General features: G+C 40.4%; 1 protein-coding gene across 3 annotated transcripts in view; it reads left to right on the top strand.

The window, feature by feature from the left end:
* LOC147376741 (CD5 antigen-like) overlaps nucleotides 1–12,848 on the top strand; it is a 33,138-nt gene that overhangs the window by 198 nt on the left and 20,092 nt on the right. The window contains exons 2-3 of one of the 3 annotated variants that reach the window (XM_086393491.1): nucleotides 7,016–7,042; nucleotides 11,904–12,227. In XM_086393491.1, coding sequence (XP_086249617.1) covers nucleotides 7,016–7,042; nucleotides 11,904–12,227 — 351 coding nt within the window. The remainder of the gene's footprint in view (nucleotides 1–7,015; nucleotides 7,043–11,903; nucleotides 12,228–12,848) is intronic. The other 2 variants (XM_086393492.1, XM_086393493.1) reach the window with 2 other exon arrangements.

Raw genomic sequence — 12,848 nt, 5'->3', positions numbered from 1 at the left:
CTTTCCTTGCCCATCTGGTACAGATCTAGGTATCTTTCAAGGAAAGTCTCTACTCTCCTTTCTCTATATCTGGTAATTATTCCAAAGCCTTTTGATCTATACTCAATTCATAATCCACCTTGATTACCAGAAAACTTTCTATTTCCCTATATTCACATGATCAATTCAATGATAATTTATACTATAGCTTTTTCACACAAATTTTCCTAAATGCACTATTTATAAAAAAACAAATAAATGGACCATGGGTAATAGCAAGAAAAGGAAGTAGAACTGCAGGACAAACACCTTTCTTTGATCATATTGATTCCTCTCACATCATGTGTTTCCCTAGTTTTTTCCCAGTTTCTTATTGCTCAGATTAATTTAAAGTCAGTTGAGATTTTGGAATCAAAGCGATCTGGATTTCAATCTTTGCTCTTTGATTTCTTAGCTGTCTGAATTTTAAGGTTACCACATCCTTCCAAAATTTCATGCTCATATCTATGAGGTAATGTTATGTTCCTCAGAGGTTTGTTAGGAGCCTTTCCACAAGATAAAAGAGCCTGCTAGGTCCCTTCCCTAATCAGTCACATCCATTTTAATTTTCCTGATGATCCAGTATACCACTGAAACCTACCGGCCTCTCAGTTGGGCATTTGTGTGTTCTATGCACAGTGCTGGTCACAGTCCTAAATGCCCATACACCCCTTATGTTACCTAGCAGATAGTCCCCCACCTCCTGTTGTGAAGTTACTATTGAATCTCTTAGGCTTATCTTCAGTTGCACCTCCTTCATGAAGTCTTTCTGATCTGTGATACTCATGCTGATCAACCCCACTACAGTGTTCTCAAGTCACCTCTGGGCTTGGTCACTTTCACACCTATCAGGCTCCTCACATTCAGTTTCCTTTGCATATATACATGCTTTCTGTTCTTTATTAGACTTGTAGAGTGCTATGCATGATATAACCTTGAGTTTTAGGCAATTGCAGACAAAGTCTTTTTGAATCATGTTGTTATCAACCAATTATTTGCAAAGCAAATATTTGGAAGAAAATATTCCAGGATAAGTAAATGAAATACATGGATTTGCCTAAAAAGCTCTAGGCTGGAAGTCCAATGAAACTAACTCCTTCAGTAAGATCCTATAAGATGGGGTGGTGTTGGGGGATGATGAGTTTTGAAGTTCAAAATACTGGGTTTCAGAGACCACTGACAGTCATAGGACTCTCTCTATAGCATTTGCTGTTGTTCAGTAGCTAAGTTGTGTCTGTTTTTTTGCGACCCCCTGGACTGCAGCATGTCAGACTTCCCTGTCCTTCACCATCTCTCAAAGTTTGCATTGGGATGGAGCCTAATGAGTACATGAGTCTGATTACAAAGAGACCTTGTAAAAAGAAACTCTGATCATTCAAAGATGTGCTGATACTTAAACCTGGAAGTTTGGGAATTAACATAGAACTGCTTTCTGGACTCTTAACCAGGTTCAGCAAACTACAGCCTGCAAACTAAGAATGGATACTACATTTTTAAACTGTGGGAAAAGTCAAAAGAATAATATTTTGTGACACATGAGAATGACATGAAATCTAAATTTAATCATTTATAAATAAAGGTTTATTGGAACACAGCCAGGCTTATTCATTTACATGTATATGGTTGCATTGACAAAGCTGATTGGTTATAACAGAGACTGTGTAGCCCATGAAGCCTAAAATATTTGCTATTTGGCCTTTCACACAAAAGTTTGCTGACCATTGTCTAAATGCAGTGTCAGTGAACACAGAAAAATACTGCCATTTTCCTCTATGTGAAAGGTTGCTGCTATGAACTGTGAATGATGCTGGGATTCTTGGCCTCTGGAGGAGAAGCATTCAACCTGGGGCCAGTGATGAGGCTGGGTTGCCAGAACTTTTTGTGTAATCAAGTTTTATTAAAGTATAAAATAGATAGAGAAAGCTTCTGACATATACATCAGAAGGGGGTGGAAAGAATATCCCCTTGATAGTTTTGAGCAAGGAGTTATATACCTATTATCAAGCTGCTAATTAGAGAGAGAGAGAGAGAGAGAGAGAAAAAAAAAAAAAGCCTCAAAGCTGAGAGTGACACCAGGCCCTTCACCCACAACATGCATTTTGAGATAGCATTGACACAAGGTGAGTCATCCCGGGCCATAGAACAATTGACATTAATCTTGAAGAAAGGCAGATTTCCAAGCAAATACATAGTTTCATTAACATAGCTTAAGAGAACATTTCCATGAGTAAAACACAGATGTGTTGAGCCACTATGTGTTCTGAGGAGAATTGACTTGAAGAAAGGTAAATAAGGTAAATATATTAACATAGCTTAAGAAAAACATTTCCATAAGAAAAATGCACTGGTTAGCTCAAAATTTGAGAAAAGTTAAGTTCAAGTGGAACCAGGTGTTGCCATGGCAACACAGAATTTTTTAAAAAGCCCTCCTTTTAATTTTGTATCAGTTCAGTTCAATTGCTCAGTCGTGTCTGACTCTTTGCCACCCCATGAATCGCAGCACACCTGCGATGACCTGTGGACCTGCCTCCCTGTCCATCACCAACTCCCGGAGTTCACTGAAACTCACGTCCATCGAGTCAGTGAGGCCATCCAGCCATCTCATCCTCTGTCGTCCCCTTTTCCTCCTACCCCCAATTCTCCCAGCATCAGAGTCTTTTCCAGTGAGTCAACTCTTCGCATGAGGTGGCCAAAGTACTGGAGTTTCAGCTTCAGCATCATTCCTTCCAAAGAAATCCCAGGGCTCATCTCCTTCGGAATGGACTGGTTGGATCTCCTTGCAGTCGAAGGGACTCTCAAGAGTCTTCTCCAACACCACAGTTCAAAAGCATCAGTTCTTCAGCTCTCAGCTTTCTCCACAGTTCAGCTCTCACATCCATACATGACCACTGGAAAAAACATAGTCCTGACTAGATGGACCTTTGTTGGCAAATAATGTCTCTGCTTTTGAATATGCTATCTAGGTTGGTAATAACTTCCCTTTCAAGGAGTAAGCGTCATTTAATTTCATGGCTGCAGTCACCATCTGCAATGATTTTGGAGCCCCCCAAAATAAAGTCTGACACTGTTTCCACTGTTTCCCCATCTATTTCCCTAGAAGTGATGGGACCGGATGCCATGATCTTCGTGTTCTGAATGTTGAGCTTTAAGCCAACTTTTTCACTCTCCTGTTTCACTTTCATCAAGAGGCTTTTTAGTTCCTCTTCACTTTCTGCCATAAGGGTGGTGTCATCTGCATATCTGAGGTTATTGATATTTCTCCTGGCCATTTTGATTCCAGCTTGTGCTTTTTCCAGCCCAGCATTTCTCATGATGCTCTGCATAGAAGTTAAATAAGCAGGGTGACAGTATACAGCCTTGATGTACTCCTTTTCCTATTTGGAACCAGTCTGTTGTTCCATGTCCAGTTCTAACTGTTGCTTCCTGACCTACATATAGGTTTCTCAAGAGGCAGGTCAGGTGGTCTGGTATTCCCATCTCTTTCAGAATTTTCCACAGTTTCTTGTGATCCACACAGTCTAATGCTTTGGCATAGACAATAAAGCAGAAATAGATGTTTTTCTGGAACTCTCTTGCTTTTTCCGTGATCCAGCAGATGTTGGCAATTTGATCTCTGGTTCCTCTGCCTTTTCTAAAACCAGATTGAACATCTGGAAGTTCATGGTTCACGTATTGCTGAAGCCTGGCTTGGAGAATTTTGAGCATTACTTTACTAGCGTGTGAGATGAGTGCAATTGTGCGGCAGTTTGAACATTCTTTGGCATTGCCTTTCTTTGGGATTGGAATGAAAACTGACCTTTTCCAGTCCTGTGGCCACTGCTGAGTTTTCCAAATTTGCTGGCATATTGAGTGCAGCACTTTCACAGCATCATCTTTCAGGATTTGAAATAGCTCAACTGAAATTCCATCACCTCCACTAGCTTTGTAGTGATGCTTTCTAAGGCCCTCTTGACTTCACATTCCAGGATGTCTGGCTGTAGGTGAATGATGATACCATCGTGATTATCTTGGTCATGAAGATCTTTTTTGTATAGTTCTTCTGTGTGTTCTTGCCACCTCTTCTTAATATCTTCTACTTCTATTAGGTTCATACTATTTCTGTCCTTTATTGAGCCCATCTTTGCATGAAATGTTTCCTTGGTATCTCTAATTTTCTTGAAGAGATCTCTAGCCTTTCCCATTCTGTTGTTTTCCTCTATTTCCTTGCACTGATCACTGAGGAAGGCTTTCTTATCTCTTTTTGCTATTCTTTGGTACTCTGCATTCAAATGCTTATATCTTTCCTTTTTTCCTTTGCTTTTCACTTCTCTTCTTTTCACAGCTATTTTTAAGGGCTCCTCAGACAGCCATTTGCTTTTTTGCATTTCTTTCCCATGGGGATGGTCTCGATCCCTGTGTCCTGTACAATGTCACAAACTCCGTCTATAGTTCATCAGGCACTCTTTCAGATCTAGTCCCTTAAATCTATTTCTCACTTCCACTGTATAATCATAAGGGATTTGATTTAGGTCATACCTGAATGGTCTAGTGCTTTTCCCTACTTTCTTCAATTTAAGTCTGAATTTGGCAATAAGGAGCTCATGATCTGAGCCACAGTCAGCTTCTGGTCTTATTTTTGCTGACTATATAGAGCTTCTCCATCTTTGGCTGCAAAGAATATAATCAATCTGATTTCGGTGTTGACCATCTGGTGATGTCCATGTGTAGAGTCTTCTCTTGTGTTGTTGGAAGAGTGTGTTTGCTATGACCAGTGCGTTCTCTTGGCAAAACTCTATTACCTTTTGCCCTGCTTCATTCCGTATTCCAAGGCCAAATTTACCTGTTACCCCAGGTGTTTCTTGACTTCCTACTTTTGCATTCCAGTCCTCTATAATGAAAAGGACATTTTTTTTTTTTTTTGGGGTGTTAGTTCTAAAAAGGTCTTGTAGGTCTTCATAGAACCATTCAATTTCAGCTTCTTCAGCATTACTGGTTGGGGCATAGACTTGGATTACTGTGATATTGAATGGTTTGCCTTGGAAACGAACAGAGATCATTCTGTTGTTTTTGAGATTGCATACAAGTATTGCATTTTGGACTCTTTTGTTGACCATGGTGGCTACAAGATTTATTCTAAGTTATTCCTGCCCACAGTGGTAGATATAATGGTCATCTGAGTTAACTTCACCTATTCCAGTCCATTTCAGTTTGCTGATTCCTATAATGTTGACGTTCACTTTTGCCGTCTCCTGTTTGACCACTTCCAATTTGCCTTGATTCATGGACCTACATTCCAGGTTCCTATGCAATATTGCTCTTTACAGCAGTGGACCTTGCTTCTATCACTAGTCACATCCACAACTGGATATTGTTTTTGCTTTGGCTCCATCCCTTCATTCTTTCTGGAGTGATTTCCCCACTGATCTCTTGTAGCATATTGGGCACCTACTGACCTGGGGAGTTCCTCTTTCAGTATCCTATCATTTTGCCTTTTCATACTGTTCATGGGGTTTTCAAGGCAAGAATACTGAAGTGGTTTGCCATTCCCTTCTCCAGTGGACCACATTCTGTCAGACCTCTCCACCATGACCCATCTGTCTTGGGTGGCCTCACTGGGCATGGCTTAGTTTCATTGAGTTAGACAAGGCTGTGGTCCTAGTGTGATTAGATTGACTAGTTTTCTGTGATTATGGTTTCAGTGTGTCTGCTCTCTGATGCCCTCTTGCAACACCTACCATCTTACTTGGGTTTCTCTTACCTTGGACGTGGAGTATCTCTTCACGTTTGCTCCAGCAAAGTGCAGCCTCTGCTCCTTACCTTGGATGAAGGATATCTCCTCACTGCCACCCTTCCTGACCTTGAATGTGGAGTAGCTCCTCTAGGCCCTCCTGCGCCTGCGCAGCCACCGCTCTTTGGAAGTGGGGCTGCTCCTCTCGGCCGCCGCCCCTGACCTTGGGCGTGGAGTAGAGAAGGAAAAAAACAAAAAACAAAAACATTTGACACCTGTAGTTTGTTTCTTCCACTTGGAGACCCCTAGCCTTCCTGTCTGTTACCCTCTCATATGCTTTTTAAGACATCTTTATCCCCCTCAACCGTGCATCTCTTGTGGAATCCGGAGTCCCAAAACATACCTCGGAGGAAACTCAAGACAGTGGAGTACAGTTTATTATGCCAGCGGGTCCAAGGGGAATAGTTCCCAACAAGGACCCTGATGTTTCTGAGAGGCCCAGTTTTATACCCCCGCCCCCACCCTGCTATGTGATTGGTTACATGTTAGCAACCTCTTTGTTGTATATGACTGAGTTTTACAACAAATAGGTCCTAGGAGAACAAACAATTAAGGTTAAGGGGGGGGGGGGCAATGATTATACATCAAGGGGGATATCTCCATGGTTAATCTAACCGGGGCAGTCTGACCTCAACTACAATCTCCACTTGTCATCTGTACGGAGGAAAGTCTCCAGCAGACCTGGTTTGCACTAGCAAAGGTTTTCTCACTCTTGGGCAGGGCTCAGTCCCAGTTCACATCCAGTCTTTAAGATGGATGACAGGCTTCCAGATGGAGTCTCTCTTGCTTCTCTCACACTGGCCCCAACACATCTTCCCAGAAATCTCCAACATGTTTTCCTATTGGACTCAGATACTACATCACCACACTTCTAGTTTAGGTGGTCATCACCGATCAATCTAATAGATTAAAATCGAAAATCAAATCTATCCATGCCTGGGGTAGAGCCAACATCAGATGGAAAGGGAACATGATAGATCTAGTTAGCCATGCAGAGTGGGTCTTTTTGGCTCTTAGTCAGCGTCCTTGTGCTTTTTTAGGCTAGTCATTCTAGGAGGAGAAGGAGGAGGTCTTAACAAGGTCTAACCTTGGAGGCTGTGTAATTACCTCTCTGTCTCACAAAGTTCAACAAAACTTTCCAAAGAGTTGTGTTTTTGAACAAAGCTTTGGCAGTTGACTACTTGATCTCATTCACTTCTCTCTGTCTTTCTCTCTTTTTTATTTTCTCAGGCTTTTGCACTGGACCTGGACTTCTGGGTAAGATTTTTTGGGGTCCTAAGAGGGTGGACTTTCAGCTCCGGAGAGTGGAAATTTTGAATTCCTGGGGCCAGGGAGAGTGGCTGTGGTTCAAAAGAGCACTAGTAGATTTTCTTTCTGGTTTCCCAACCCACCTACTCAGTCTTGTATGGGTAGTTTTGCACTTCCAAAACTTAGAGAAAATTTGAATGTTTTATACTGCAAAGGGATTCCTCTCCATTTGGCCTGTGTGACCCAAGATGCTAGCCCAGCTCTAGCTCCATTATGTAACAAAGCAGATGGTTTTCTTTCAGGCTCAGAAGACACCTCACCTCCTGGGAAATAAACTTTCTTCTGCCCTTCTATATTCTACTACTTCCTGGTCTCTCTGCCAACTTTAATGGTCTCATTGAACTAGAAATGCACCAGCCTCTGTGCACCTCATGGTTTCACCAGCAGAGTGCAGGCTGGATTTCACTGCCCACCTCTTCAAGGGGTCTTTCAGCAGAGCACAAACGGTTCAACTGAGGAGAGAATGGGGAGATACAAAGAGAATTAGTCTGTGGAAGAGGAAGCCTCTGATGGTCCAAAAATCAAGGGGACTGGTTGAGGATTATGAGTTCCTTTGACACTATCTCTTCAGCCTATTCTTTCTCTTGATAGTAGAGGCTTTATGAAAGAGGGGCAGCTGCAAACTCTGCTATGAATGTGGAGGATCTTACACCCTGCTGGATCAGTTTGCTTCCTTAAAGAAATGCTGCTTCTGGGTCCCAGTCCAATACACAGATGATCTGGTTTTTCTTCTCTGGCTTCCAGAGTTATGCCTTGCTGCAAGTGCCAGGAGATGGCTGCTCTCTTTATACCCAGGGAGGGAGGACCCACCCTGGGTCCTTGTCTCTCAAGCCCTCAGCTAATAAAGTAGGCTAAAACACTGTCTAGGACACAACTGCCCTGATGAGCTCCTTTGTTCTTCTCTCTAACTTTTAAATCTTCTCAGCCCTTCTTTTCCCTTTAGCTCATTTCTTTGATACATATTCTCTTTCTCTCTCTTAAACATATTTCTTTTCTCCTACAATGTGATCTAGTCCTCCACCTCATGGAAAAAGAAAATTTATTTAAAACCAGAATTTGAGGGCTTCCCTGGTGGTCCAGCAGTTAAGATGCCACACTTCTAATGCAGGGTGTTGGATTTGATCCCTGGTTGAGGAAGTAAGATCCCACATGCCATGTGGCATGGCCAAATAAAAAGTAAATCCCAAATTTTATAACTCAAAGTAAAATAAAATAGCCTGCATATGATCCTGATATCTAATATTTGCTAGAGCATACAATAATGCCTATCTAAACTCTAATCTTAGTTATAATGATCCATAAATTATTCCAGATGGCTTTTCTTGAATTATATATATATATGCCTTAAACTTCAGAGTGCAACAATAAGAACTTTTCTTAGTTTTTTATATTTCCATTTTAATTTTTGTCTCTCACCTCCAGTCCTCATGTCATTTCCTTCAAGAAAGTATTGACGAAGAGGAGAGAAACAAAACGAAATGAATAAACCAAATATAAACTTCACAATGCAGTTTAAAATCAACCAGATCAGACATCTTTCACCCAACTACATCTGGGGTTGATGCCAAGTTCTAGGGAGTTTGTGCAGAGTTGAGACAAAGTAGGCAGTAGAAATTTGGGTCCTGAGAAATTGTATTTCATTTATACAGGTGTCTGAGTTGTTCCATGTAGCCCATGTTGTCATATACTGTTCATTGTCTGATAGACCACTGACAGGCAACAAATATAGATGTTGTCCCTCCAGGTACAACAGAGCTCTCCCTGGAGACTTGGCAAACTTAGATCTTCTTTATCACTATATCTCTCCGGAGCTGAGAGGACCTGATGGGATTGTTTCAAGCCTATTAAATAGAATTTTCTTGAGGATAGCAGTGCTAGCTATCTTAATCATCACTGTTCTGTGTGTTCATAAAACAGTACTTGGAATGTAGTATCCAGAAATTTGTTTCCTGATAAGCTCTTCCCTTGTCTCCCTACACAGTCCTCTATACTCCATGTCTAAGACTTGGTTTCCTCAGAACTTATCTGGAGACTCTGTGAAGCCCATCTCCCACTCCCAACACATACAGTCTTCTAGACCCAGTTTTAGGGCTCTGAGACTTTGAGGCTCTGACACTTCCCTTACTCAGCACTCTCTGTATGTCTTCTGATCCAGGTTCTTGGACATGGAAAATGTCATGAGAAGGAGCAAGGGTGGTTGGGAATGGATCATTGATACTGAGAGAGAGAGTCAGGTTGTTTAGCCCAAATTATATCTAGACATCTCCATACTTTCAGTGCAGGGGAAATAGGTTCAATCTCTGGTCAAAGAGCCACAATCCCACAGTGGCTAGAATGAAAACCACATTACAGAAAGTTAATCAGGATGAAAAATCACAGGGTTATGTCCCAGATTAAGGGACAAGATAAAGCCCCAGAAAAACAACTAAATGAAGCAGAGATCGGCAACCTTCCAGTAAAAGAATTCAGAATAATGATGGTGAAGATAATGATAGTAAAGATCATAGGATCTCAGAAACAGAATGGAGAAAATGGAGGAGATGTTTACCAAAGACCTGTAAGAACTAAAAAACCAACAGAAATGAACCATACACTAGAAGGAATCAATAGCAGAACAACTGAGGCAGAAGAACAGATAAGTGACCTGGAGGACTGCATGGTGAAAATCGCTGCCACAGAACGAAATATAGAAAAAAGAATGAAAACAATGAAGACCAGACTAAGAGGCCTCTGGGACAACAGTAAACACACCGGCATTTGCATTATAGGGGTCCCAGAAGGAGAAGAGAGAGAGAAAGGACCCAAGAAAATATTCGAATAATAGATGAAAATTTCCCTAACATGGAAAAGAAATAGTTAAACAAGTCCAGGAAGTGCAGAATCCCAGGCAGGATAAATTCAAGGAGGAACACAATGAGACACACACATAGTAATCAAACTGACAAACGTTAAAGACAAAGATAAAATATTAAAAGCAACAAGGGGAAAATGACAAATAACATATAAGGGAACTCCCATGAGGTTGTAAGCTGATTTCTCAAGAGAAACTCTACAAGCCAGAAGAGAATGGTATGATATATTTAAAGTGAAGAAAGAAAAACCTGCAACCAAGAATACATTACCCGGCAAGACTCTCATTCAGATTTGATGGAGAAATCAAAAGCTTTCCAAACAAGTAAAAGTTAAGAGAGCTCAGCACCACCAAACCAGCTTTACATAAATGCTAAGGAAACTTCTCTAGGCAGGAAACACAAGAGAAGGAAAAGACATACACAAAATAAACCTAAAACAATTAAGAAAATGGTAACAGGATCATACATATAGAAAATTAACTTAAATGTAAATGAATTAAATACACCAACCACAGGACTTAGACTGACTGGGTGGATGAGAACATGTGCATGTATGCACTTACACTTAACACAGCACTTTAAGTAACTCCCCAAATTCTATGTAATTATTTTATATTGCTAGGTTAATCATGTTTCTGTAATGTCTTGCAATTGTAGTTATCTTTTATTTTTCTCTGGTTATTGATTGTGAAACTAATAAACATCTTTTACTATTGAGATCATGTAACTAGTAGCCGCTTAATACCATTGGCCATTTTTTCTGGTCAACAGAGAAATAAAAGAATTCCGTATCACTAAATCTACCATTTAATAGAAAAACCTGTAGTCACTTTTCAAAATCCAGATGCTTATTAGAATTATCCTGGAAATTTTTGAAAAATGCAAATGCTGAGGGACTGCTTTTTATCTACAAAGATCCGGATGTATTTCTAATGAGCCACCATGTTTGAAAACAACTGGATATATGATGACCTTTTACTTTTATCTAGTCTGTTTCAATTTTTCTATTTCATGTTCAGTGTTTCATGTTTTAGTTTCATTTTGTTTATGTTTTCCAGTTTCTTAGTCTTTTTTTTTTTTTTTTATGTTCTCTCTCAAGCCTTTATCAAGCATAGTAGAAAACCTTTTGTATACATATAAATATATATATAGTTTGTATAATATATATATTTTATAAAATATATGATATTTTTGCCTAGCTAAAACACTTATAACATTTTGCCTTCACTTGTTTGACCTAGTATGAATAGAATGCTATATTTCTAATTTATATTCATTCAAAACCTTGACTTAGTTCCACATATTTTGGCCTCTAGGATTACTGCTGGTAATCTAGAAAGTTTCTTATCTTAGATTAAAAAAAAAACTGAATATGGCTTGAAAGTTCTAATCCAATTCTGAGAATATAAAGGAATACTATGATGTTCCAAACAAACAGGGAGCTAACTTGTGATACAGTATTATTAACTGAAATACAGAGTTTGTTCAAATTTCAGACATAAATGCATGTATACACATATATATGCTATACTTTGTTTGGCTGGAAGGGAATTACAAGACAAACTAAAATTTTATGCAGCGTATTTATTGATATGATCATTATAGCATGGTGCATCTTAATTCCTGTTAGAAAATATACTTTTGAAATAATCATATGAAGCACTTATTTGTACCAAATCCAAAGGTAGGGATATTAAGCCTGTTTTTCCAAGTTTCACCAAGGGCCAAGTAAAATTACAGTTTAAATTATAATAATAATACAAGAGTGTAGCAGAACCAGAACTCAGAGATGCAGTCCTGGAGCTCCTCTTCCTTGTCTTCCCTTTTGACCCCCACTTTCTCACCCTTGAGTTCTCCACATCCTGACAGTGGTAGAAGAATTCCAAGAAGACTGCATACATGCCTGAGTGCTCTCTGGGTCACTCCTAATCTCCAGCCAATACCTCATTTCTTTACAGAGTCTTCACCTAAAGTGCGACTAGTGAGAGGTCCCCATCGCTGTGAAGGGCGGGTGGAAGTGGAACGGAATGGCGAGTGGGGCACTGTGTGTGACGACGGCTGGAATATGAAAGATGCGGAAGTGGTGTGCCGGGAGCTGGGCTGTGGAGCAGCCAAGGGGACACCAAGTGGTAATTTGTATAAGCCACTGGCAGATGAAAAGCAAAAAATCTTCATCCAAGACGTCAACTGCAATGGGACGGAGGATGAATTGATTGAATGTGACCGGGTGGAAGACGTTTTTGATTGCTCCCACAGCGAGGATGCAGGGGCAATGTGTGAGAGTGAGTATGGCAGGACTCAAAGACTATATGCCAACTGCCCATACCCTACATGACCACTCTTTGTCCTCTTTATCTTTATTCTCCCCCATGAACTAATGATTAACTGATTCCTTTTCCTTCACTTCTCACCGTTTCTCAACTGTGGACCCTGGAGACAAACATATCCTCATCTAGAACTGTTACTCCTCCTTGGTTGAGCAGTGGCACTAGTGATAAAGAACCCACCTGCCAATGCAGAGACTTAAGAGATATGCGTTCAATCCCTGGGTGGGGAAGAAACCTTGGAGGAGGGCACAGCAACCCACTCCAGTATTCTTTCTGGAGAATCCAATGGATAGAGAAGTCTGGTGGGCTACAGTCCATAGGTTCACACAGAGTCGGACATTACTGAAGCAACTTAGCACTCACACTTGGTTGACCTAATGATTTTCTCTTAGTTTCAATCTATCCAAGAACCTGATTCTCTTCTTCACACACACAAATATGCACAGATCTAATAACCACTAAACATTTGTATCTAAAGGTCAGATATAGTTATGGGGAAGAAATGAGCTCCGAAAATGTAATGTAATTTTATCAGTTCTCAAGGAGTCTCTCATCCAGTTAGGTAGACAGGAGATG

Source organism: Bos grunniens, chromosome 3 (assembly GCF_055505025.1).
Source record: "Bos grunniens cultivar Pamir isolate PY7600 chromosome 3, Bosgru_T2T1.0, whole genome shotgun sequence".
Classification (NCBI taxonomy): domain Eukaryota; kingdom Metazoa; phylum Chordata; class Mammalia; order Artiodactyla; family Bovidae; genus Bos; species Bos grunniens.
This window is presented reverse-complemented; position numbering and strand designations above follow the sequence as displayed.